This window comes from Nycticebus coucang, chromosome 4 (assembly GCF_027406575.1).
Source record: "Nycticebus coucang isolate mNycCou1 chromosome 4, mNycCou1.pri, whole genome shotgun sequence".
Taxonomy (NCBI): Eukaryota; Metazoa; Chordata; class Mammalia; order Primates; family Lorisidae; genus Nycticebus; species Nycticebus coucang.
Genome location: NC_069783.1, coordinates 54,378,080 through 54,404,358, shown reverse-complemented (window position 1 = coordinate 54,404,358; position 26,279 = coordinate 54,378,080). Strand labels below are relative to the sequence as shown.

At 36.2% G+C, this 26,279-nt stretch overlaps 1 protein-coding gene across 3 annotated transcripts in view; it reads left to right on the top strand.

The window, feature by feature from the left end:
- Positions 1 to 2,911: 2,911 nt before the first annotated feature.
- Positions 2,912 to 26,279, top strand: part of PNPT1 (polyribonucleotide nucleotidyltransferase 1) — a 42,591-nt gene continuing 19,223 nt past the window's right edge. For 2 of the 3 annotated variants that reach the window (XM_053588875.1, XM_053588874.1), the window contains exons 1-16: positions 2,912 to 3,153; positions 6,763 to 6,823; positions 7,383 to 7,457; positions 9,067 to 9,172; positions 10,315 to 10,364; positions 11,647 to 11,710; positions 11,805 to 11,852; positions 12,687 to 12,800; positions 13,517 to 13,703; positions 14,685 to 14,736; positions 15,111 to 15,168; positions 17,346 to 17,442; positions 17,889 to 17,991; positions 22,100 to 22,170; positions 23,321 to 23,357; positions 26,172 to 26,238. In XM_053588875.1, the coding sequence (XP_053444850.1) occupies positions 2,993 to 3,153; positions 6,763 to 6,823; positions 7,383 to 7,457; positions 9,067 to 9,172; positions 10,315 to 10,364; positions 11,647 to 11,710; positions 11,805 to 11,852; positions 12,687 to 12,800; positions 13,517 to 13,703; positions 14,685 to 14,736; positions 15,111 to 15,168; positions 17,346 to 17,442; positions 17,889 to 17,991; positions 22,100 to 22,170; positions 23,321 to 23,357; positions 26,172 to 26,238 (1,351 nt within the window). In that variant the 5' untranslated portion in view covers positions 2,912 to 2,992. The remainder of the gene's footprint in view (positions 3,154 to 6,762; positions 6,824 to 7,382; positions 7,458 to 9,066; positions 9,173 to 10,314; positions 10,365 to 11,646; positions 11,711 to 11,804; positions 11,853 to 12,686; positions 12,801 to 13,516; positions 13,704 to 14,684; positions 14,737 to 15,110; positions 15,169 to 17,345; positions 17,443 to 17,888; positions 17,992 to 22,099; positions 22,171 to 23,320; positions 23,358 to 26,171; positions 26,239 to 26,279) is intronic. The other variant, XM_053588876.1, reaches the window with a different exon arrangement.

The window sequence follows — 26,279 nt, the reverse complement described above, 5'->3', positions numbered from 1 at the left end:
CATGTTCTTGTAGCTGTGAGATAGTCACAAAACTACAATAAATGTACATACTGTCTAAACCAAACTATAAACCAAATTAAAATTTAATTAAACATCATTCAATGTTTTACTCAAATGAAATTGCCTAATCAGAGCATGCAATGGTATTAACTATTATGATGCAGGTTAATTGCAGTTTGAAGAGAAAGAGAAAAGGAGATCAGAGAAATATTGCTGATAGATTTAAGGTGGATCACTTTTAATGCCCTTCAACAGACATAGGTAAAGAAATTCCTCTTAAATTGTATTTTGGCTATCAAACTACACTTGATATAACTATACTTCTAGAATGTGGCATCTCTTAGATTAAACTTCATGAATCATAGCTTCAGTAATTACAACCACAAGAATTTAAACCTTTTATATTTTTGTTTCTATGCTAATCTAAAAAATGCTTAATATGAACATATTCTCTATCATCTGTATAACAACTCATAACATAGCTCTGCTACAAAAATTTAGTGTCAGGGGCAGCGCCTGTGGCTCAAAGGGATAGGGCACTAGTCCCATATGCTGGAGGTGGTGGGTTCAAACCCAGCCTCGGCCAAAAACCACAAAAAAAAAAAGAAAACAAAAATTTAGTGTCGATAATCTGCTTTTGAGTTTATGATCTAATTACTACTATTTCAATTATTTTGGAGTTGTATAAGGAAACAGGTGGGCTTAAGATATGAATGCTGCTTTCTAATATCTCTAGCTGGATGAAAGTTAATTTGATTCAAGGGATTCTGAAGAAAAGAAAGGCGTTCAGTATTTTGAACAAAGGAAACTAGATGGAAAATTAAGAAAAGGCTGGATCAGCCAGCTCCGTGGCTCACACCTGTGATCCTAGAACTCTGGGAGGCTGAGGTGGATGGATTGCTTGAGATCAGGAGTTTGAGACCAGCCTGAGAAAGAGCGAGACTCCCCCATCTCTACTGAAAATAGAAAAAACTAGCTGGTATGTCATGGAGGGCACCCGAAATCCCAGCTACTCGGGAGGCTAAGGCAAGAGCATTGCTTGAGCTCAGGAATTTGAGGTTGCTATGAGCTATGATGACACCATGACACTCTACCCAGGCAACAGAGTAAGACTCTGTCTCAAAAAAAAAAAAAAAGGAAGGAAGGAAGAAGGAAGGAAGGAGAGATAAAGAAAGAAAAACGAAAGAAAAAAAAGCCTGGATAAAAGCTTTATCTACCATTAATTGAATGAGTGCTTACAATGTGTCAGGTATGGTGGTATCCTCTGTCACATTTAATCCTTAAAAAGAACCTATGAACATCACATTATTGTCCATTTTTATGAGGAAACTGAGGCTCAGAAATTTAGGATCACACAACAGGCAAATAACAGAAATAAGATTGGAACCACCTGGGACTAACTCCAAGTCTATGCTAAATTATTAGCCAACACTGCCTGCATTAAAATGATTATATAGTACTTAAGTGCATAACCAAAAGACAATTTAGTGTTCTTACTCTATAAATCCAAAGTCATGATGAATTGTGGAAAGTAGATCTCCTGATATTTGTCTTTATGAAAGGTTCCAATGGATTCGTCTTGAAAACACTGTGCCAACTCAAGGTAAAGGGAGAAGAGGCAAAAACCTAACCCTAAATAATTATAAACAAAGTTAATGGCAATATCTTCTATCAGCATGGAAATCCCAACTGGTAATATGTAGTAACAGCTCATGAAAGCAAGGTGTCAAAAAGCTGCTTTCCCACCAGATCATTCCTTTGGAGCTCAACATTTTTTAAATTTTTTTTAAATTAAATTAATTTTTTTTTTTTTATTCTAAAAAGTGGTTGAGGCTGAGCAAGGTGGCTCACATCTGTAATCCTTGCACTGTGAGAGCTGAGGCAGGTCAATCAGCTCAGCTCAGGAGTTAGGAACCAGCCTGCCCAAGAGCAAGACACCAACTCTACTAAAAATAGAAAAAAAACGAGCTGGGTGTTGTGGTGGGTGCCTGTAGTCCCAGCTACTCAGAAGGCAAAGGCAGCAGGATCACTTGAATCCAGGAGTTGGAGGTTGCTGTGAGCTATAAAACCATTAACAAAACCTGGTTGAATGTGTGTTGGGTTTTAGTGAGATTTGGTTTTCTTTGGAGGAACTCAGTTATGATCTTAAAAAAGAAATATATAACATAAAAATGATCATTGGTTCGTTCAAGGACACCATAAAGAATTTCTAACAGAATAGATTAAAAGGGGTGGAAGAAATTTACATGCTCCCTAAAATTTATCAAATTCAAATTCCAAAAACATTTTATTCATTTCACAAAACATTTACTTTAAATAGTAGCTGGCATTTTTAATTTAAGAGTTGGTTTAGAAAATATGGACGTTTGACCAAAACGGACAGTGAACTGAATCGCTAAATATTAGAAATAAAATTGAACCAGAAATGACAATAAAGATTCCTAAAATTATGATACAGGTATAGGTCAATGAGAAATGAATTATTTTACTAGAAATCAGTTAACACGAACCTTTGCGGTTACATTTTTGTTATGTGAGATTTATAAAATAAAAACCAAGGTGCAGGAGAAAGGGAGATCTCTTTCTACAGCCCATCACACAAATTCTCCTAATTCTCAGTTCGTAGAGCCAAATAATAATAATGTGTTGTCCTATGACTTCTATTATTAGAAGCAAACATAGATTTAATCTACTTATTTAACACTTCCATTAGTCTAGCACTTTCTTTTAAACTAAGAAAGCAATAAAAAAAAAAAAAAAGCATTGTTTATCTCATTGCCCTCCGTTGGAGGAGAGAAACAAGTTAACAACTCAGTCGCCTTCCAGTAGATTTGACCCTGTCTGGTTCTCGTAGAAAGTGCCCCAGATATCCGCTTCCCCAACACCCCCGCCCCCGCAGGCGCCGCGGAAACGAAACCACATCAGGCTCCGCCCCACGGCCTGAGGAGTGAGCCAATCAGGGCTCAGCCCGGGCTGATCGCGTGCCCGTGTCATGGCGGCCTGCAGATGCTGCTGCTCGTGCCTCCGGCTCCGGCCCCTGGGCGAAAGTCCTCTCCGTCTGCCAGGGCGGGATCGGGCACTCACCCAGTTGCAGGTGCGAGCCCTGTGGGGTAGTGCGGGGTCCCGAGCTGTGGCCGTTGACTTAGGCAGCAGGTAAGGAACGGCGTGCGTTTTTTTTCACAAGGCGTCCTGTCTAGCCAGCTCGGGTACATTCATCTCCCAGGGTAGAAATCCGGCAACCGAGGTCTCTTTAATCTCGCTTTACGCATAAACTAATTCCAAATTTCCCTTTCCGTGCCTGGAGTCTGTCTTCTCAGAACCTCCCTCTTCCCGCATTGCCCTGTGCCTTTTGCTTCTGGAACCTCCCTCTTGCTGTTCCGGAATTCCTTTCTCCGGCTGATCTTGTCTGTCCACCTGACTTCGTTCTTTCGTGGACCCCTAGAATGTTTCTGAAGTGGGAATCATTCAACGTCAGGGTAACGAGTTAAATTGACATTATATGCAAACGTTACCAATCCAATTGATTGCCTAAAAGCGTGGACATTGAACCTGGGTAAAAAGGGGAAAGAAACATCACTGTGTGTGTATGTGAGAGAGAGAACTGAGACAGTCTCACTCTTTTGCCGGGGCTAGAGTGAAGTGGCTTCATCATAGCTCACTCTGATCTCTCAAACTGCTTGTTTGAGGTTCAAGCGATCCTCTTGCCTCAGCCCCCCACCACACCCTCCGCCTCGTGTAGCTGGGACTGCAGGAGCAGCCACCACACTAGTATTTCTGGGGTTTTGTATAGACACTGTCTCACTCTTGCTCAGGCTGGACTCCACATCCTGGGCTTAAGCATCCTTCCCACTTTGGCCTTCCAAAAGTGGGTTACAGGCATGAGCCATCACCCCCTGCCCTAAATTTTTTACGTGTAATTTATTTTAATTTTGTTTCCAGTTTATACAAAAAGTAAAAAAAGAAAAAATCATCCGGCTTTGAATTCACACCTTCATCCCTAACTTAATGAGTGTGTGACCTTGAACAGATTACTTTACCATTTGTGAATAATGAGACTGGATTCAATCAAAGGACTTCAGTTTTTTGGTCAAAAATAATAAATGTTTTAGGCTTTGAGACCTATACCTTGTGTGTGTGTGTGTATCTTTACATACCCTTTAAAAATGTTAAAAACATTCCTAGTTGGAAGAGCTGTACAGAATCAGTCATGAGCTATTGTTTGCTCATACTGAGACTAGATGATTTCTAAAGCTCTTTCCACATTTGTCATTCATTAATTCTGATTTGGTGGGGTAGGGGACATCTCTCCCCTTCAAATACTATACATTCTTCTCTGAAGAAGTGCCTCAGAATATTTCATTCAACAGACACCTACTATGAGATGGGCGCTGGGTACTCAAAGGTAGTCCCTACCTTCCATATTTTCCATAAATAATCTACTTTGAATCTTTCACTTATTAATCAATCCGAACGTCTTTTGTAGTTAATTCTTTTTAATCCTGTGATAAATGTTGAAATAACTAGATACATAAATATCATTCCTGTTAGATAAGTCAATTCTTTCATCTTTAAGTTTGTCATATGCAGCATTTATTGAGTGACTACTATGTACCAGTCACTTTATATTTGTTAACATTCACGTTCTTTACCACACTGTGGGAGATTGCGTATTATTGTGGTAGGTGTTTTTCAGATAGCGTATTTAATGCTTATAGCATATTGGGCATCTAATATGTACAGAGCACTGGGATACAGGGGCTGAGGAGGGACCAAGAAAAACATAGTTGATGCTGGGAAGATTAATGTGGGAAAGCTAAACAGGGCAACTAAGAGAATAAATACAAAGAAATACTTATCCAATCCCAGAGTTTGCTACAGGAGATGAATCTTGAAGGATAAGAAGGAATTTGCATTGATTCAAATAGCAAGGACAAAGTAGCAGAGAAAGTGTTGAGTGCAACTATAGAAAAGTGAGGGTGTATTTCAGGAGCTACAAATAATTCACTAACTATGAGTGTTGCAACCAAGGCAGAGACCAAATCCTGAAAGTCTTTTTTTTTTTTAAGTTAGTTTTATATTACTGAGTGCTTTTTTGGTGGAAGTTGAAGGAAGGTGGCTACAAATCATTCTGCAAATGTTTCTAAAATGTTCTTTAAGCATCTCTCCCTAGAGTTCTGCTTTCTGTGGAAGATGTATCCTCTCTTACCTACTCTTTCTTCCTCAGCTAGCTCCTTCTACTCTTCCCACCAATAGGATCTCCTTGTTCATCTTACCTTTTTTATTATTTATTATTTTCAAGTGTTTTTGTTTTTTTGAGAGAGAATCTTACTTTGTTGCCCTGGGTAGAGTGCCTTGGTGTCATCATAGCTCATAGCAACCTCTATCTCCTGGGTTCAAGAGATCCTCTTGCCTCAGCCTCCCAAGTATCTGGGACTACAGGCACCCACCTTTACACCCGGCTAGTTTTTCTATTTTTAGTAGAGACAGCACTCTTGCTCAGGCTGGTCGTGAGCTCAAGCAGTCCACCACCTTTTGATTAGATATTCATTCACTAAAAGCATTTTAAAAGTTCAAAACTTTTCCGTACATTTCCATAGCCACTCAATTCCAATCCCAGAGGATGTGTAATATTAAGAGATATTTCATAAATATAATTTTGGAGAGCAAATTGGTAAGAGGTAAAATATAAAATCACCCATGAAATATCAAAATGATAACATGAGCCGGGCATATTGCTGTGTACCTAAAATCCCAGCTAACCCAAATCTAAGAGTTTTATAGTTTTAGCTCTTACATTTAGGTTTAGGATTCATTTTGAGTTTTGTTTTTGTTTGTTTATTTTGTTTTTTGCAGTTTTTGGCCAGGGCTGGGTTTGAACCTGCCACCTCAGGTATATGGGGCCAGTGCCCTACTCCTTTGAGCCACTGGTGCCGCCCCTTGAGTTTTTTATTTTTGAATGAAGATTTTTTTTCTGCATATTGATATCCAATTGTTCCAGCACTGTTGGTTGAAAAGTCTATATATATTTCTCCTTGTTGAAGACTTGTCTTTCCCCTTCTCTCAAATGTGAAGGTCCTTGAGGGCAGTATTTAGAGGGGTTGTTTGTTTGGTCAGGATCTTGTTCTATCACCTAGGCTAGAGTGCAGTGGTATAATCATCATTGTGGCACTGAGCCGTCTTCCTGCCTCAGCCTCCAGAGTAGCTGAGTTAATTTTTCTATGTTTAGTAGAGATGGAGTCTCCCTCTTGCTCAGGCTGGTCTCAAACTCCTGGCTTTAAGCAGTCCTCCCAACGTGCTAGGATTACACAGGCATAAGCCCCTATGCTTAGCCAGGGTTTGTATTTTTTCCTAAAACAACAGGAAAAAAAATTATGTAGGGAAATGATTTTTTGTGTTAAAATGTTACCGTCAGTAAGGTAAGGGATGACAGGAAGCTGTATTAAGATGGTAAATGGGAGTTAACATTCAAAAGAGCAGTTAGCTTCTGACACCACCACCCCCAATATTTTCTTGTTCAGATTAATCTTTTGACTTACTTTCTGTATTTTTAAAGCAACTTGTAAATTCCCTTCATATTTTTTATAATGATCATGATTTTTATAATGATCATGAATTCTATCTCTTTTAGCTTGTTTGTTGCTGGGGGCGCAGTAAGAGGGAACTTGGTAGCCTTTGGTTATTCTGTTAAAATCTTTGTTCTGATCAGGCTGGAATTCTACTGATGACCTAACATTTTTGTATTGCTTTTTAACTTTTAAACAGAAAATTAGAAATATCCTCTGGAAAACTGGCCAGATTTGCAGATGGCTCTGCTGTAGTACAGGTAAAAAGTCCAGGTTTTAAAATTTTGATCTTAAAAATTACTATGGAGACTGATAATATCTTTATAGGATCATGTACCTTCATAGAATTGTGGTAGTAGAAATTAATTAAGATACTACCAAGAACATTTCAATTATCAGAATCATTCCAGACACCAAGAGAGTCAGAGAGCTGGATGTCCTTTAAGATCTCTTCCAAACTTGGAGTTCTGTTTCATATTGCTAATAAATTCTGTTGTGCTTTTCTAGAGAAAACGATTTTGGTATTTTCTTCAGTAATACTTGAGAATTTTTTATGGACTAAATTTTTGCATGAGAAGTAGAAAATACGATTCAATTCATTGGATGTGACTAAGCAGTTAGCTTTTTCTCCTTTGATTCTATAGTTTTTATAAAGTTCAAAAATCAAGATTAGACTACTTGTGAATAATTTTCATTATAATCATGTCAAACAATCAGATCTGTTTCCTTGAGTTTAATTGGACTAAGGATTCATTCAGTTGCTACTTATATGCTAATATCTGATTTCAAAGGAATTTACCATTGTTGTTCATGTTTAAGTCAGGTGACACTGCAGTGATGGTCACAGCAGTCAGTAAAACAAAACCTTCACCTTCCCAGTTCATGCCTTTGGTGGTAAGTATTTGCTGATTTATTTGAACTATAATATAATATAAATGTATTAAGTAGAATTCATAATGTTTATTTAGTGTCTACTGAGTGTAAAATATGAAGTTTACACAAAAAGATTTTTCTTAGTTGTTCCATATAGAATGGAATTCCAATTTACATTTAAAAAATGTAAATGGATTACTCCATAACTTATTCTCATACTAGTTAATGAGCATACTTTAAAATGTGTAATGTCCAGGCTCGGCACCTGTAGCACAGTGGTTATGGCGCCAGCCACATACACCAAAGGTGGCAAGTTCGAACCCGGCCCCGGGCCAGCTAAACAACAATAGCCAGGCGTTATGGTTGGCACCTGTCGTCCCAACTACTCGGGAGGCTGAGGCAAGAGAATCACTTCAGCTGAACCAAGAGTTTGAGGTTGCTATGAGCTGTGATGCCACAGCACTCTACCAAGGGCGACATATTGAGACTATGTCTCAAAAAAAAGAAAAAAAGTGTAACGTCCAGGTGTATAAGGTGCCAAGAGCAATGGAAGTGTATAAGTACTTTGAATAAGCCCTCATAGTTTCCCTCAATATGAATGTGTAAGTAATAGTCCACCCTCTATCTGTGGATCCTGCATCTGTTGGTTCAACTAAAAGTGTACCACAAATATTTGGAAAGATTGGACATAGTGGCTCACGCTTATGATCTAAACGCTTTGGGAGGCCAAAGCAGGAGGATTGCTTGAGGCCAGGACTTTGAGCCCAGCCTTGGCAACATAATAAAACCCTGTCTTTACAAAAAAAAAAAGTAAAACTCAGCCAGGCAAGATGGTATATGCCGCTAGTCCCAGCTACTCAAAGGCTGAGGCAGGAGGATGTCTTGAGGCCAAGAGTTTGAGGATAAATTGAGCTATGATGACACCACTGCATTCTAGCCCAGGCAACAAAGTGACACCCTGTCAATTGTGCCTGTTCTAAATGTGTACAGACATTTTCTTACTATTCCCTAATAAAATAGTGTAATAGCTATTTACATAGAATTTACATTGTTTTAAGTAATACATGTAATCTAGACATGATTTAAAGTGTACAAGAGGATGTGCATGGGTTGTATGCAAATACTGTACCTTTTATATCTGCAATTTGAATATCTGTGGATTGTGGTATCCACAAGAGATGTGGAACCAATCCCCTACAGGACCAAGATATTTTGTTTGTTTAGTGAACAGCTCATTAGGTTTTTATGGCTTCTTTCCATTATGAAAAGAGGAATGCAGTTGTTATCAAACCTGTTGCAAAATAGCATTGTTTGACTTGTTCTGAATGATCATCTGTGGGAAGTAGTTAGGCTTGGTCCTCATCTGACTGCTAAGTGGAAGACTTTTAATGAATGAGACTCCATTTCAATAAATAAATAAATAAACATAGATAAGTAAGTAAAGTAAGTTTGTGGAAACATTTCTATCACCTCTCCTTCCTCCAAAAGATTCAAAAGGCTAAAAATAAATTAAATACTCTTACTTTTGTTAGCAACCCCAGGAGAATTAGCATTTACATAGTAGTTCTTGAGGCATTGTTTGTTACTTAAAAAAAGAAACATGAACTCTGTTACTTTATTGCTATTTCAGGTGGACTACAGACAGAAAGCTGCTGCAGCAGGTAGAATTCCCACAAACTATCTGAGAAGAGAAATTGGCACTTCTGATAAAGAAATCCTTACAAGTCGAATAATAGGTGAGACATTGACAGAAGCATTAATCCTCTCTTATATGTCCTTTAACTCTCCTACTGGACGGGAGCCTCTGTGGAAAGCTGGCTTTAGTCAGCCATCTTGTCTCCTCCCCCCTCTTATATGTCTATGTTAGTATCTCTTCGTTCTGTGCTTCACAGTATCTTAAATTTTCCTTCACTGCAGTTACACCACCTAAGATTATTCACTCCCTCTCTTCCCTCCCTCATATGTGAGCTCCAGGAGAGAAAAAACTTACTTCCTTACCACTGAATCCCCTGTACCTAGTATATTGCCTGGCACAAAATAGTTCAGTAAATACTTGCCGACTAAATGAATAACTCTATTGAGCGTATGCATTCCATGGCCAATGCTTCTACTCTGTTGAATCTGTTCCTAGGATTTTTCATTTTCATGTTAAGCATAATAGGTCTATGATATTCTAAATTTTTGACATCTCTAAATATTGTGGGGTTGTTTGTACTTTCTGGCTTTTCTACCCAGAAATTGCTGTTTTGTGTTCTGTTTCATGCTTTCTTCTGACATGAAATACCAGGGAAACATTTTCTTTTAGTCTGCTCTTGGTCTGAAGTCTCTTTTCTGTCTATAAATGATTCCTTTGGAACCAGACTAAAAGGTTGCTCCCCAATCTTTGCACTTAATGTGCTGCTATCCTCCTTGTTTTTGTTGTTGGGGTTTTGTATATATCTATTGAAACATTGACATTTATCTGCATCCCTCTTAGTAAATCAGTCCAAGGTTTTTATTGTTTGTTTTTTGGAATATTAAGCATCTAGCTATATGAGGTCTGACAGGTTTGAGACCTGTCAGTGCCTAGTTCACCCTTCCAAGCAATCTTGAAACCCTTTTTCTGGAATAGCCATCAGAGCTGTGTTGTATGAGGTCTGACATTTAAGTTTTTGAACTCATTATAGAAATAGTGCTTTGAAGGGTGGACTAAGCACTGGCAACTGTGCATAGCTTCCCAAGGGGAGTACTTCGAAGGTGATCATAGTAATAATTCAGCAATGAGGTGTTTAGTGCTTTTTCTAGGATGAGTGCACAAACCTAACTGCCAGACCTTGTGTTTGAACTATAAAGCAATGCCATCAGCGCTATTTAATGTCTTTTTTCTTTCTTCTGCCAGATCGTTCAATTAGACCTCTCTTTCCAGCTGGCTACTTCTATGATACACAGGTAGGTTTATTAGTTTCCATATCAATCAGAAATTACCTAAGGGATCTCTGTGTAAGGATAAACTTTATAGAGAATATAAAATGAGAATTTTTGATGATGCTGTTGTGTTTTCCATTAAGTTTTTTTAAAAAAGACAATACTTTTAAAAAGCTAATATTAATTGTGTCAGTTTGAGCTGACACCTGAATTGTGAGTAGGAGTTAGCCAACCAAGGTATGTCAGGGAAGCATTCCAGGCAGATAGACGGTAAGTGAGAAAGGCCTGATGCTGGAAAGAAATGGGTGAGTTTGAATTAAGGTCAGCGTGATTGAGATGGGTGGGGACCAGAGCACCAATTATAGACTTGCAGGTTATATTAGTTATAGACTAGGACAATCAACACAACTAAGTTTTATACCTTCCTTTATTACTAAATCCTCTGAACCTCTGTTACATTTAAAAACTTCCTGTGCCAGGCGTGATAGCTCACACCTATAATCCCACCTCTCAAAGAGGCCAAAATGGGAGGATCACTTGAGGCCAGGATAGGATCTCTACAAAAAAAGAGAGAGAGAGAGAAATGAGCTAGGTATGATGGCACTTATCTGTAGTCCCAGCTACTCATGAGGCGGAGGCAGGAGGATTGCTCAATCCTAGGATTTCAAGGTTATGGTAAACTATGATCAAGCCACTACACTCAAGCCTGGGTGACAGAGCAAGACTGTCTCTCTCAAAAAAAAAAGAATTCTTAATATTATTTTTATCCAGCACAATGACGCTTACACTTTGAGTAACCATTTTATTTATTTGAAATAAATAACTATGCCTTACAAATACGTCTTGCAAGGATGTCACAGGCTCAAGGGGGTTATTTGCTTAAGCATGTGACAAAGGCACAATATTGCAGTATAGAGCAATTCATTGGTTTGTTTCTTCTATACTTATAAACAGAAGACAATATTTTTATGTAATAGAAATAACATTTACTGCATACTTATAGCATGGCTCATATTATGGTCAGTATTTTACATACAGTATTTCTATAATTCTCATAGGAACCTTTAGGAAGAATGCTATTTTTTTTTTGCCTTTTAAAGATGAGGAAATTTGGGGGGCTTAATTTAAGTAATTTACCCAATATGAAACATTTAATTAAATAATAATCAGAATTAAGGGATTTGGCCAAAAAAATTCATGCTTTTAACCATATAGTGCTCTTATAGTTTAGGTCAGTATGTTAATGATAATCCTCCCAAATCAAGTAGATTTTCTTAAGTGTTGTGAATTTTTTCTGTCATTCTAGATCCTTTGTAATCTTTTAGCAGTAGATGGTGTTAATGAACCTGATGTCCTAGCAATTAATGGAGGTAAGTATAAAAGTGGAGATTAAAATTATCACTGTTGATTTTTATAAAACAAAGAAATATTTTAAGGCCAGCTTTTGTTTTTTTCTTTTTTAAGCTTCTGTAGCCCTCTCATTATCAGATATTCCTTGGAATGGACCTGTTGGTAAGTTAGAATTTGAAAATAAGTAGTAGTATGTATGTTTTTCCAGTAAATAATAATGGCATGTCAGAGCAGTGGCAATCTAAGATTCCTTTTGGGCCTTTCAGACATTTTCATCCTTGCCCTGGGTTTATTTCTCCCAGCAATATGTTACGGTGTTATAGATTTATCGTTCCTAGAGATTTTGATGTTTAATTGCCTCTTACTGTTAGAGAACTTTTTGGACTAGGAAATTATTCGAGTACATACTCTTTCAGAATTAAAACAAACATATATAACTTACAGCTCTTATACAATAGTAATTATCGAGTATCTTAAATGCTAGATACTGAGGCCGGGACTAAAGGAACAGAGGCAGACCAGGCTCTAGCAATGCAGAGATAAAAAAGGTAGTGCTTGCTTGAAGCATAAAGGATAGAGATAGGTAATTATTTGTAAACAGTACTGTTATAAAAGCTAGTCACAGTGCTAAGAAAATGGTAGAGAAATTGTGGGGTCAGGGTGTTAAGGAGGCCTTCTCGCAGTAGTCCATGTTTAAGCTGAGCCTTAGTAGAATCAGATGTTAAGTATTTGCCTTGAAGAGAGTACAGTCTTGACCAGGAGATATGCATGAGCCGAATTACAGAGATATGGAAGAAATGGTATATTTGGACAATTCAGAGTGGTCTGGAGAGGCCAGCAGGTAGGGTGGGAAAGGATGGTCTGTGTGCCTTAAATACCATGGTAGGAATATGGATTTTGTTCTGTGGTCACAGAGATAGGGGATTGAAGCCATTGGTGGTACAATGTTTTGAAAACTGAAAGTTTTCATTAAATAATTGCTAATTGCCATTTTAGGGGCAGTACGAATAGGAATGATTGATGGAGAATGTGTTGTTAATCCAACACGAAAAGAAATGTCTTCCAGTACTTTAAATTTAGTGGTTGCTGGAGCGCCTAAAAGTCAGATTGGTGAGTAGTTTAAGTACTACGTTTGAGCTTTTTAAAATGAATTTTTTTTTTTACTTTAGCCTTTATTTTTAAAATGAATTTTAACTTTTTTTTTTTTTTTTTTTTTTGCATGTGAGTTTTGTCAGTAGCCATAAAAATTTTTGTTTTCTCTCTCTTTTTGGTAGTACTTTTTCCTTCTTTTTTTTTTTTTTTTTTTTTTTTTGAGATAGAGTCTCTGTTTGTCACCCCAGTAGAGTGCCATAGCATCACAGCTCATAGCAAGCTCAAACTCTTGGGCTTAAGCCATTCTCTTGCCTCAGCCTCCCAAGTAGCTGGGCTACAGTTGCCCACCAAAACGCCCTGAACCCAGAAGTTGGAGAGTACAGTGAGCTATGCTGCATTCTAGCCTGGGTAATAAAGCAAGACTCTATCTCAAAAAAATAAAAAATAAAACTGTTATTTGAAAAGTATGTGCTTAATTCATTTTCTTTTTTGTTTTATTTTCTATAAGAAATCCCTCACTGAGTGTCAGGAGAATATAAACCTAAATTCAGATATTAATGTTTCTTTATTCATTTATTGCTGCTTATATTTTGGAAGTATGTTGATTCTGAGGAAAGAAATCAAAGTGGATATGTCACTAAGAAATAGCTGGTCTAATTGTGTCATTTTTTTTTTTTAATGTTACATTGATAAAAGATTTAATGGCAATCATTGTTTTCCTTTTCTTCAAATAGTTATGTTGGAGGCCTCTGCAGAGAACGTTTTACAGCAGGATTTTTGCCATGCTATCAAAGTGGGAGTGAAATATACTCAACAAATAATTCAGGGCATCCAGCAATTGGTAAAAGAAATTGGTGTTAACAAGAGGACGCCTCAGAAGTTATTTACCCCTTCTCCAGAGATTGTGAATCATGCTCATAAGTAAGAACATCTGTGTAAAAGAAAATAAGAAATTGTCTCCAGATTTAATTTCCTCTTGAGAAAAAAACTTTCCCATGGAAACATTGCCCATGCATTACTTTATAAATACAATAGCACTTTTCTGTTTTAAGAGTCATTGTCTTAAGTATCTATTTAATGCTTTTAAAAGGATAAATCTACATCCCTCTTCTGGGGCCTGACTTTGAATTTCAGATTAAGTTTAGCGTGTGTTTGTTGGTCAAGATATAGTTAATCCCTATATCTCTGTCTTGGAAAAAAGAATAAAGTATAAAATACTTGAATATCAAAGGAAATTATTGGGATTCTAAAAAGATATCAGATGTCACGACCTCTACATGCCTAGCAATTAGAACAGTTCCTGGCATACAGGCAGGCACTCCATAAATATGAATGACTCACTAGGAAATTATCTCATTTTGTTTGAAATAACTTGAAAAAGATAATACTTTCTTTTTTTTTTTTATTGTTGGGGATTCATTGAGGGTACAATAAGCCAGGTTACACTGATTGATAATACTTTCTTTTAACACCAGTGTCACAGTCATCAGTCAGAAATTAAAGAATTATGTAAACTGTCCCTAACAAAAGACTATCCTGTGATAATTGAGCCAGGATGGATACAATGGAAGAAAGCAAGAAGTTTAAGAGAAAGTGCAGGTGAAAAGAAATACCTAAGGTGAAATTAACAGAAAAATTAAAGATGAGAATAAGGATGAGCCATAGTACCCTGTGTAAATGATGCCCCCTGAGAGATGGGAAGGAAGAAATTTGTGTTCCATATCATGAAAAGTAAACAAATTAGCAATGATCAATAGGTATGTATATAGATATTTTTAATTTTTATAAAATAATTATTAAATTTTCAGCTTGTTATTAAATATTTCAGTTTTGTTTATAATAGAAACTGCCTCATGTTTTTCAAATATTATTATGCTGTCATTTATTTTGTGCTTACTACAGACTCGCCATGGAGAAACTCTATGCAGTTTTTACAGATTATAAACATGATAAAGTAGGTACACTTGAATTTTGTCTTAGAAAATTTTTTCCTAGAAATATGTCTTTGTTATAACTTATGTAATTTTGCTTATGATGTTAGTTCTGTTTTTATTAAAACTCTGAACAAAAAGCTGAATAAAAGCCTAGATGTTTGCTTCTCTAACTTTTTTGTTTATTAATACAAGTTTTAGAGAAGTGTGTAAATATATTTCAGTGAATTAAACAGATACTATTTCTCAGAAATCAATAACCAATTATAAATTTTTTAAAACTATTACCACTAGAGAAATATGAATATTCTATCAATGTGTTAACTGTATAATAATTTTAAAATAGAAGTGTTTAATTTTGCCATATATATAAAAGTGAACCTCAACTTTCTTTTAGATTTCCAGAGATGAAGCTGTTAATAAGATAAGATTAGATACAGAGGAACAACTAAAAGGTGAATTTTATTTATATGTTTTACTTAAAAACATTTAGAAGAAATAATGTTTAGTTCTTTTTTTAAATTTTGGTTGTAAGGCCTCAGAAAAATCAGCTATTCTCAGTTTTGTCTTTAGTATACTTGCAATAATGATACATCACAAAGTTACTTTTAACTTCTATTAAGGTAGCTAGCAGCCTATACTTAATACAGAGTAGGCATCTAGTAACGTTCACTGTTAATGGACATTACGATGTTCCTGGATCAAACTCTTAGCCTCCATAATCTGTAACCTTGTATGCTGTCATTTTAAAACCCCAAGATATTCTTTAAAATTCTTGAGTTCATGATTTGTGCCATTGCAATACTAATATTAATATTACCTGGTTTATAGGGATTTAATGAATGAATCATTTACATCTGTGCTTGGCACATAGTTTTCAGTAATATCATGTGGAATTTTAAGATATAAATTTTAGATGATTTACCTGTCCAGAAACTTTTAATCAAAGGATCTTATTGTGTTATACCAATCTCACACAAACTGAATGTGAATGAAGCATGACACACAGATCTTGTTAATTTTTCTTCTAGACAAATATCCTCTCACATGAGTATCCTTTTTTAAGATTAAAAACTCTGCTGTTAGCACCGATATTAAAGCTACTATTTCTAATTGTCATTGAAAAAGTTTAGTCACTTCTTACTACATTTTACCCTATTTACTAAAGTATAATATTAAAAATTATTCTTGTGTGATTAACACAGTGCTTAACATATTTTTCTGTGGCAATTTCTTATGGTTGCTTTAAAGATATATTTAATAAAGGAAGCACTTGAGAGAACATAAGATGGCATAAATTAATAAGATAAAATAGTTTAATTTTTTTTTTTTTTTTGTATAGAGACAGAGTCTCACTGTATCACCCTCGGATAGAGTGCCGTGGCGTCACATGGCTCACAGCAACCTCTAACTCTTGGGCTTACGCGATTCTCTTGCCTCAGCCTCCCGAGCAGCTGGGACTCCAGGCGCGCCACAACGCCCGGCTATTTTTCTGTTGCAGTTTGGCCGGGGCTGGGTCCGAACCCGCCACCCTCGGCACATGGGGCCGGCGCCCTACTCACTGAGCCACAGGCGCCGCCCAATAGTTTAATTTTTAAAAGCATAATCCTCTGAGGCACACGTAGATCTGTATTCAATTGTGGCTGTGTAAGTTATTAACTGTGACCTCAAGTAGTTTACTCCACATCTTGTTTTTTGTTTTTTTTTTTTGAGACAGTCTCAAGAGACATGTCACCCTGGATAGAGTACTGTGCCGTCACAGCTCACAGCAACCTCAAAGTCTTGGGCCTAAGCAATTCTCTTGCCTCAGCCTCCCAAGTAGCTGGAACTACAGGCGCCCTCCACAACGCCCAGCTGTTTTTCTTGTTGCATTTGTCATTGTTGTTTTAGCTGGCCCAGGCTGGTTTCAAACCCACCAGCTTCAGTTATGTCGCCGGCACCCTATTCACTGAGCTTCAGGTGCCACTATACTCCACATCTTTAAGCCTCAGTCTTTTTCTTTAGAAGACTAGGAATAATAATAGATGTAACCTCATAATTTGTTATGAAGATTAAAGGCATTTTTTAAAAATACCCATAAAGTGCCTCATGAAAGCACTTGATATATGTTACCCAAAAAATAGCTGGTAAAGATTTATAACATAGGGGGCAGCACCTGTGGCTCAGTGAGTAGGGCACTGGCCCCATATACTGGAGGTGGAGAATTCGAATCCGGCCCCGGCCAAAACTGCGAAAAAAACAAAACAAAACAAAAGATTTATAATATATAAAAATAATTGTTCCCCAATTTGCAGATTAAGGTGAAGATTCCTAAGGCAAACAAGTGAGGATGACCACTCTTTAAATTGTCAGACTTTTTCATAAACATTAGTTGGATTTCTCAGGTAACAATACAATAGGGAGCTGATGTAAAAACACTATTGCTTTGATAGAAAGCAAACTTAAATTCCCAGCACCACCCACAGGTGAGGTACAGGGTGTTTCTTGCTTGAGAACATTTGATTTATCTTGTTTAATTACCTGAGATCTAAATGTTGAGAGTCAACTCCTTTGGTTTGATTTTTATGCTGTGAACTTCAATCTATCTTCTAAAAAGAGAAAACTTTTGTTCTGGTTTATCTTTTTTCTATAGAAAAATTTCCAGAGGTCGATCCTTATGAAATAATAGAATCCTTCAATGTTGTTGCAAAGGAGGTTTTTAGAAGTATTATTTTGAATGAATACAAAAGGTAAACATAAACTTTTTTGATGAAATGGAAACACTTGTTATCCTGCAAGTGGGAACTTGTTGAAAAACTGGTGTTTTCAAGTGAACAGTAAAGAATTATAATATTTTATGAATGGGTAAAATAAGAAAGAGTGTTTGGCCTGTGTGAATGTGTGACTATCTCTCTTGGGGCTTGTGTGTAGAGGAGCATCTCACAGTTCTGATGGCATATAAGGATTACTGTTGGAGCTTTTTAATAACACAGGTGTATAGGTCACAACTCCAAACACGCTCTGATTCAGTAGGTGTTACATGGGGGTCCAAGTGTCTGTATAATTTTTTAAAGTTCTATAGGGGATTATGGTATGTGGCTAGGATTGAGAACTTCCTGGTCGAGATAAAGAGCTGATATATCATTTTTCTGATTTCCATCATGGCTTTACATACATACTTCCTTTATTACTATAGGTGTGATGGTCGAGATTTGACTTCGCTTAGGAATATAAGTTGTGAGGTAGATATGTTTAAAACTCTTCATGGATCAGCATTATTTCAAAGAGGACAAACACAGGTAATATATGTAAAATGTTGCAATTATTTACTGAATTACAATTATTTAATTAGATATAGTAGCGATACATTATGTAGATACTATGGGTTTTTATCATATGTATCATTTATTCAGATCAGTATCTGAGATTTTTTAAATATAATTTAGCAGGTTTTTGGAGGTAAAATTGCCATACAATAAACTGTCATGTGTTTGAAGTGTATGATTTGATCAGTTGTCACATGTATACAGCAGGGAAACTGTCACCACAGTCAAGATGATAAATACACCAATCACCTGCAAGTGTCCACATGCCTCTTTGTAATGCCTTCTTCTTACAAGCCTGCTCCCCCCCTAGGCAACTACTGATGTGCTTTTGTCTTTATAAATTAGTTTGCCCTTTCTGGAATTATCTGGTATTTTTATTGTATTTTTCTTTTAACGTTAGGTGTATAACATTGAGTCATTCATGTTCCTCAGTTTAGAGCATATTGTCATTGTTGGTCTGTTCAAGGCCCTCATTTGTTTCTCTGTCCCGTACCTCAGTCCTATTCTTTTTCTTTACATAGACACCTACTCTTTTATATTTAACATTTATTCTTCTAGTTCACCTTCTGTTCACTTATGTACCTGTATGTTTATCGATGGTTGATGGTATTATTTATGTTTTATACCTCTTTCCTTTTATTAATTACCGCTTTAACTTTCGATATAAAGTGGTATCCTGTTTCCATTTGTATTTCCCCAATTATTAGTAAGGCTGAATATCTCTTAATGTAGTAGCCAGTCAAACATGGTCACTGTATAAACGCACTATTTCCTCTTAGATGGTGTCCCTTAGAGTGGTGCGGTGGTGGCCCTGCTGCGGGTTTGCTCTTCTGTCAATTTTCTAACCATATTCTTTGGCCAACTTATTTTTCTTTTGTTAATGTTGTTTACTGTATTTTACCTGCTATTTCACAGTAATTTCCTATGTGTTTTAAATATTAATTCTTGTCAGTAACAAACCAGACTTTATGTCTTGCTCTTTGTTGTGTGCCTTTTAACTTTACCTGCAGTAGCCTCTGTATGTGTAGAGTAGATTTGAAGTCTTTAGTTTTGATGTAGTTAATCCTTCCCCTTTTCACTGTGGTTTGTGTTAAGTTTTTTTAAACTTACTTCGTTATTTTAAGTTTTAATATCCTTCTACCCCTGTGCGGTGGCTCATGCCTGTAATCCTAGCACTCTGGGAGGCCAAGGCAGAAGAATCATTTGAGGTCAAGAGTTCAAGATCAGCCTGAGCAAAGCAAGACCCCATCTCTACTAAAAAAATAGAAAAATTAGCCAGGCATGGTGGTACATGCGTACTACTCAGGAGGCTGAGGCAGAAGGATTGTTTGAGGTTGCTGTGAGCTCAGGCTAAAGCCATGGAACTATAGACCAGGTGACAGAGTGAGATTGCCTCAAAAAAAAAAAAAAGAAAAATGAAATTCTCCCTTACCTTAAAGTCACAATATTATCCACCTCCTTTTTCTTTTTATTAGCTTTCTAGATTTAACTGTCTAATGTAGACCATGACTCTATCTTAGAATTTATTCCTATGTATAGTATAAAGTAGAAAACCTCCGTAGTAACCCAGTTTTACATCATTTACTAATAATTTATTCCCACTAATTTGTGGTGTTGCCTTGTCATAGTCAAAGTTTATAATACATTTTTTAACTATATTCTCTTCTACTGTTTGTGAATTTCCTGAAACACTGTCAAACTATTTTAATTATTATGATTTTAGGGTATGTCTTAATGTCTGAGAAGCAAATCCTCCCAATTTGTTTTCCCATCTCCCAAAACTGTTATAATTTGGGTGCATTTGCTCTTTCATTTGAAAGTATTATATCAAGTTCTCGAGAAATCCTTCCAGGATTTATGCTGAAATTGTACTGAATTTATATGTTAATTTGAGAGAAAAATGATAGTTTTACAATTCAAATCACAGTTTTTGCAATGAATGTAGTCTCACTTTTGATTCAGATATTCTTTTATGCTCTAAAATGAAGTTTTTAAAATGTCTTTATCGGGCAGCGCCTGTGGCTCAGTCGGTAAGGCGCCGGCCCCATATACTGAGGATGACAGGTTCAAACCCGACCCTGGCCAAACTGCAACCAAAAAATAGCAGGGCGTTGTGCCAGGCGCCTGTAGTCCCAGCTACTCGGGAGACTGAAGCAAGAGAATCGCTTAAGCCCAGGAGTTGGAGGTTGCTGTGAGCTGTGTGAGGCCACAGCACTCTGAGGGCCATAAAGTGAGACTCTGTCTCTACAAAAAAAAAAATGTCTTTATCAAGATACTCTGTTATCCATTCTCATAGTCTCTGCCTTTTAACTGGAGTATTTAGTTTGTTCATGTTAAATGTAATTATTGATGTGATTAAATTTAGATCTTTTGGTTTATTGATATTATTTGTTTTTCTTTGGCCTATTTTTTATTCCTCTTTCTGGACTAATTGAACATTTTTTAGAATTGCATTTTTCTTTTTATCTGTACTTCTGCAGCATTTTTCACTAGTTACTATCAAAATTATAGCATCCTCCAGTCTTTTTAAGTTAATTTTGGGCTACTTCACATAAACTGACTTTGCAGCCATTTAGGTTCGTTCCTTCCATCCTTTATATAGCTGTCTTATGAGTTACATCTACATGTGTCATGTAAACTGCACAACACAGTGGTGTAACTTGTAAACAATCATATTATTTTAAAGAAGAGAGAAGGAAAAAGGTAGTCTTCTTGATTGACCCACATGTTTACCATTTCTGATGCTTCTGCTTCCTTCTTGAAGATCCAGTTTTCCGAGTTTTTTTTTTTTTGGTTTTTGGCCAGGGCTAGGTTTGAACCCGCCACCTCCAGCATATGGGACTGGCGCCCTACTCCTTGAGCCACAGGCGCCGCCCGAAGATCCAGTTTTCGTTCAGTATCATTACTCTTCAGTCTGACAAGACTTCTTTTAGTATTGTCCTGTGGGTCTTCTGACAACAACCTCTTATTTCTTATTTATCTAAAATATTTTTATTTTGCCTTTACATACAAAAAATCTGTGCTAGGCATAGAGTTCTAGGTGAATTTTTATTTTTACTTTTTTTAGGCATTTAAAAATGTGCCATTGTTTTTTGTTCTTCATTTTTTGCTGATGAGAAGTAAAAACATTGAGATCATTGCTTCTTGTATGTTATTGTTTTCATGTGAGTACTTTCAAGATTTGCTGTTTATCCTTGTTTTTCAGTAGTATGACATGAAAAGTGTGATTTTCCTTGGATTTATCCTGAGAAAAGTTTCCTGAACTTGAATCTGTAAATTTGTATCTTCCATCAAACTTGAGAAGTTTCAGCCATTATTTCTTCAAATGTTTTTTTCCTACCTAATTCTCGCTCTCCTTTCCTTCTGGGATTGTAAGTGCAAATATGTTAGTTCTTTGATACTGTTCTACACATGCGTAAGACTATGCCTTTTTCCCCCTTCTTCAAACTAGGCAATTTTTGTTATTTTACCCTCTTGTTGATTGACTTATATCCTTTCCATACAAGATAATAAATTTTTCCATTCTAGAATTTCTACTGATTCTTTTGGTATCCTTGAGTATACTCATAATAGCTGTTGAAAATGTTTGCTAATCCAGCATCTTAACTCAGGGTTGGTCTTCATCGTCTTTTCTCTTAAGAATCGGCTCTTTTCCTGTTTTCTGGATGTTGTAGATGATACATTGTGGAATGTCTTGATTATGTTATGTCTCTCAAAAGAAATTTGAATTTTTTTTTTTTTATTTTAAGCAGGCAGTTTTATTGGCTGAACCTTCATTGAGGCTTCTTCTATGGGCTAATACATAGTTCTTATAAATATTTCTTCTTCCTGTTTTCTTTCCCCAGCATTCTGAGTACAGCGCTTTATATATAGCCTATATGATGTTAGACCTTTAGATTTTTAAGGTTTACATGTAGCTTGAATATCTATTTAATTTACAGTATTGAGTACCATGGCAAACTTTGCATAGAATGTACTTGCCCTATTTTTTTAAGACCTAATTAGATTCTTCAAATACTTTTAGTTTTCATCTTCACGGTTAATATTTTAAAGCCTGGGAATTCTTTTTCTTCTTTTTTAGGTGCTTTGTACTGTTACATTTGATTCATTGGAATCCAGCATTAAGGCAAATCAAATTATGACAGCTATAAAGTAAGTTATTTCTTTCTAATGTTATGTTTTATGATCTTCCAGTATATAATTAAAGTTCACGTGGTATATTATTTGTCATTATTACTTTTTTTAACCTGTATCTTTGTACTCATATTTTATATTTACATAGTCATGATTTCAAGGGATTTTTATGTGTGCTGTATTGTTTTATAAATCATTGGCTTAGAACAAATATTGGTAAATCATTTCATTCTTTAAATGTGAATACATATAGTTCATTTTTTGTCTCTAGAATCATTTCTCAGGACAGATTTCCTGGATAATCTTCAATAGATAAGTTTTTCTTTTAGAAATGAGAACAAATAAATAGGGAAAGTCCCTGTTGCTGTAAATAATCTTGAGGCTGTTAAAGAAAAACCTCGTCTTATCCCAGACCACATTCTGATTTTGTGTTAAGAAATACGTGGCTCTCCTCTCTTTCTGAAAATGTAGTAATAAAGTCATGTTGATCGGTTTAGACAAGGAGGATCTATAAAGGAGTCCCCACTAGCATTATGACATCAGAGTCCTGTGACTCAACAGCCATCTCTTTCTTTCCATAGCACCTAATATGGCTGCTTCCCTTTCCCTGGTTAAGGGTCTTGGAAGACCACATGACTCCACCTCCCTTTTCCTGCTCCTTAATTAATGATAATCCCCATTATCTTCCAGATAGCCACCCTAATTGTTCTTTGTATGTCTGAGAAAACTGACAGTGCATGCAAGGGTGGAATGCTCATCCTAATAATTCTCTTTTTCGGAAGCTCTTACACTTTGTCTATAGTTTCATCTGGGCCAAAACTTGGTTGTCTGCCCTTCTTCACTTTAACTCCTTTCCTTCCTAGGAGTTAAAACACTCAATAAGAAGGAACACTGGGTTTGGCCAGGGTGCCTCTATCTTCTAGTCCCGTGGTTCTCAACCTGTGGGTCGCAACCCCTTTTTAACAATGAAAATACACTGCACTATTAGGAAGGTTGAGAACCACTGTTCTAGTCCTGTCTAATTCCTTCTAATTCTTCTGGTTTTCAGTTTCAGACCAACTCTTACTAATACCCAGTCGTTTTTAAAATCTCCTTAGTCTTTTCTAGTTGTTTAGTGAAATAAATTTGTATCCTTATAATGTTTTAATATTATGCATTTTGTTTGTAGTGGAATAAAGGATAAAAATTTCATGCTGCACTATGAGGTAAGGTGAATTTTTTTCCAACATTTTATTTTGAAAATTTCCAGGGGTGCGGGACACAACTACAAGAGGGACTCTACCTAACATAAGCAAAAAAAATTATAACCTATTTTTTTGTACCTTCACATGAACCTGAAATTTTAGAAAAGAAAAAAAAAGAGAAATATTTCCAGGATCCAGTAAAGTTGAAAGAACTTTATAGTGAACAATTATATTTACACTACCTGGGTTCTACATTAACATTTTACTCTACTAATATTGGCGTATATCTGTTAAGGCTGATTTGCAGGCTGTCATTTTATTGCATATAAAAGGGATTTAGAGAGATAAGTAAGAATGTTCCAGTCATCAATTTCCTGTTCTAAGACATACATCAAGTTTAAAGAAAATTTAGCAAATAGTATCTTTTTAGGCAAGGAAGAGTGGTATCTGTACATGTGTGTATCAAACAAAAGTGGAGCTTTTCAAATAACCTCAACTGCCAGATCATCTTCTCCCATTAGCTATGTAATTTTTATTCTGTTAATGGAAGTGGAGGATCTGAGGTTTTTAAATATATGTTCCTTTATATGAGATTGTTATATTTAGCTGAGTTCATGATTGGCTTTATTCGCAGCTGATCCTGAGGAATCAGACATAATATGAAGTACTTATAATTTTATTGTTTGAAAGATACACCGTGGGAGGCTAACATAAGGTAGCAAGTCACTATACTTTCGATTAACTCTTGTTGGCTGTCCAGAATCCCAGCATTTCAGTTTTATTGAACCTGCTATAATCACTAGATAACGTTCTATGTAGAAAGTGTATGCTATAGAATATTCATAAACCTACAGATTCATATAGGTCTTAGAGCCTTATAAATACCTTGTTCTGAATATACCCAGATGCTATAGAAGGCAGAATAGAATTGTAATTGAGTAAAGCATTCTCTTTGTCATGAGCTGGAGAGCATGTGGCAATCTAAAAAAGGGAGAGGTATGGAAAATGTTGCTGTAGCTGATTATTGGGTGAGGGAACTGGAAAAGGATATGAACCATTTTTTAAAATTTCTGTATTATAAAATAAATTATAGGTACTGAGAAACCATATAGGACAAAGTTTGCCTTAATGAGTTCATATAAGGCAAATACCCTTATAAACACCACTTAAGTCAGAAAATGGAACCTTGCCAGCCACCCTACAAGGTCCCTCATGTTTTTTATCCCAGTTCCAACCCTCTTCTTCCCCTTAGAGTAACTAATGTTCTTCTAAGTTTTATAATAATCACTTCCTTGTATTCCCAGTGTACATCTCTAGATACTATAGTGTAGTTCTGTTCATTCTTTTTAAATTTGGTATTTCTTTAAGTCCCTTTTAATCTTTAAGTTCCTTTTAACCCTTTTTTTTTGAGACAGAGTCTCACTATGTCACCCTGGGTAGAGTGCTGTGATGTCACAGCTCACAGCAACCTCAAACTCTTGGGCTTAAGCAATTCTCTTGTCTCAGCCTCCCAAGTAGCTGGGACTACAGGCACCCGCCACAACACCCAGCTATTTTTTGTTGTTGTTGTTGTAGTTACTATTGTTTAGCTGGCCCGGGCCAGTTTTAAACCTGCCAGCCACGGTGTGTGTGGCCAGCGCCCTAACCACTGAGCTTAGGGAGCCCCACCTTAATCTATACGTTTTTCTTCCATTACATTCCTTTCTTTATAGACTGTTGAAGCCCTAAAGCCATTTGACCTGCAAAGGCCCCCAGATAAAAGTCTGGGTGTTGGTGATTGCACTTTCATCGTGCAGTTCATCTTGCTCCTCTTTCCTCCATATTTCCAACAAATTGAGTGCTAAATCTAAAGCCATGGTCAGACTCATGATCCATCACGTCTCTTTAAAAATTTTTTGTTAAACTGGAATTCTAGATTTTTAATCTCCCAAATCTTAAGTGATCACAAGGAATTCATTTTCCTTTAAGATAACATTTCCATCAAATGAAACAATTTGCAACCTCTGGCTAAAAACACGTATGTTTCTTTCATATATTTTTATAATTACATTTGAGAAATGCTGTAAAATATGCAATGCTCTGTTCATGTATTTTTGTTTTGTATCTGAATAAGGTTACGGAGAGAGTCAAATCTGTAAAGTATAAGTATGAGTTAGGCTTGGTGCCCATTGCTCAGTGGTTAGGGCGCCGGCTGCATACACAAAGGCAGGAGGGTTCGAACCTGGCCTGGGCCTGCTAAACAACAATGACAACTACAACAAAAAAAAATAGCCAAGTATCGTGGTAGCACCTGTAGTCCCAGCTACTTGGGAGGCTGAAGCAAGAGAATCGCTTAAGCCCACGAATGAGTCTGAGGTTGCTGTGAATTGTGCTGTCACAGCACTCTATCAAGGGCGACATACTAAGACTCCGTCTCAAAAAAAAAAAAAAAAAAGTATATGAATTAAATTTCAATTTAATGAACTAAAAATGTGGTCTTTGATATGGAAACAAAGATCTGTGGTTCCTTAACGTGTATTTCTTTATAAATACATGTCTGTTTTTCCTTATTATAAAATATATTTTGTTATTTAATCATTTAAACATTCTGGTAATTATGGTGTAAGTTCTCGTAACTATCCACTTCCCACCCCCTAATTTACTTATACGCTAGAAATAGCTACTTTTAGAATTTGGTATATATTTTAAATTTATACCAGTTAATTTCTGTATATTTGTGAATGTACATTTTTTTCAGCAAAATTGGAACTCTGCTATCTTATAACTTGTTTATTATTTTGCGAATATATCTTCACCATCTTCTCATGTCAGTTTTATGTGTTTTTTTTTTTTAAGTTTCCTCCGTATGCAACAAATGAAATTGGCAAAGTCACTGGTATAAATAGAAGAGAACTTGGACATGGTGAGTACAAATCTGTAAACTTATATGGTGTTCTGACAGAG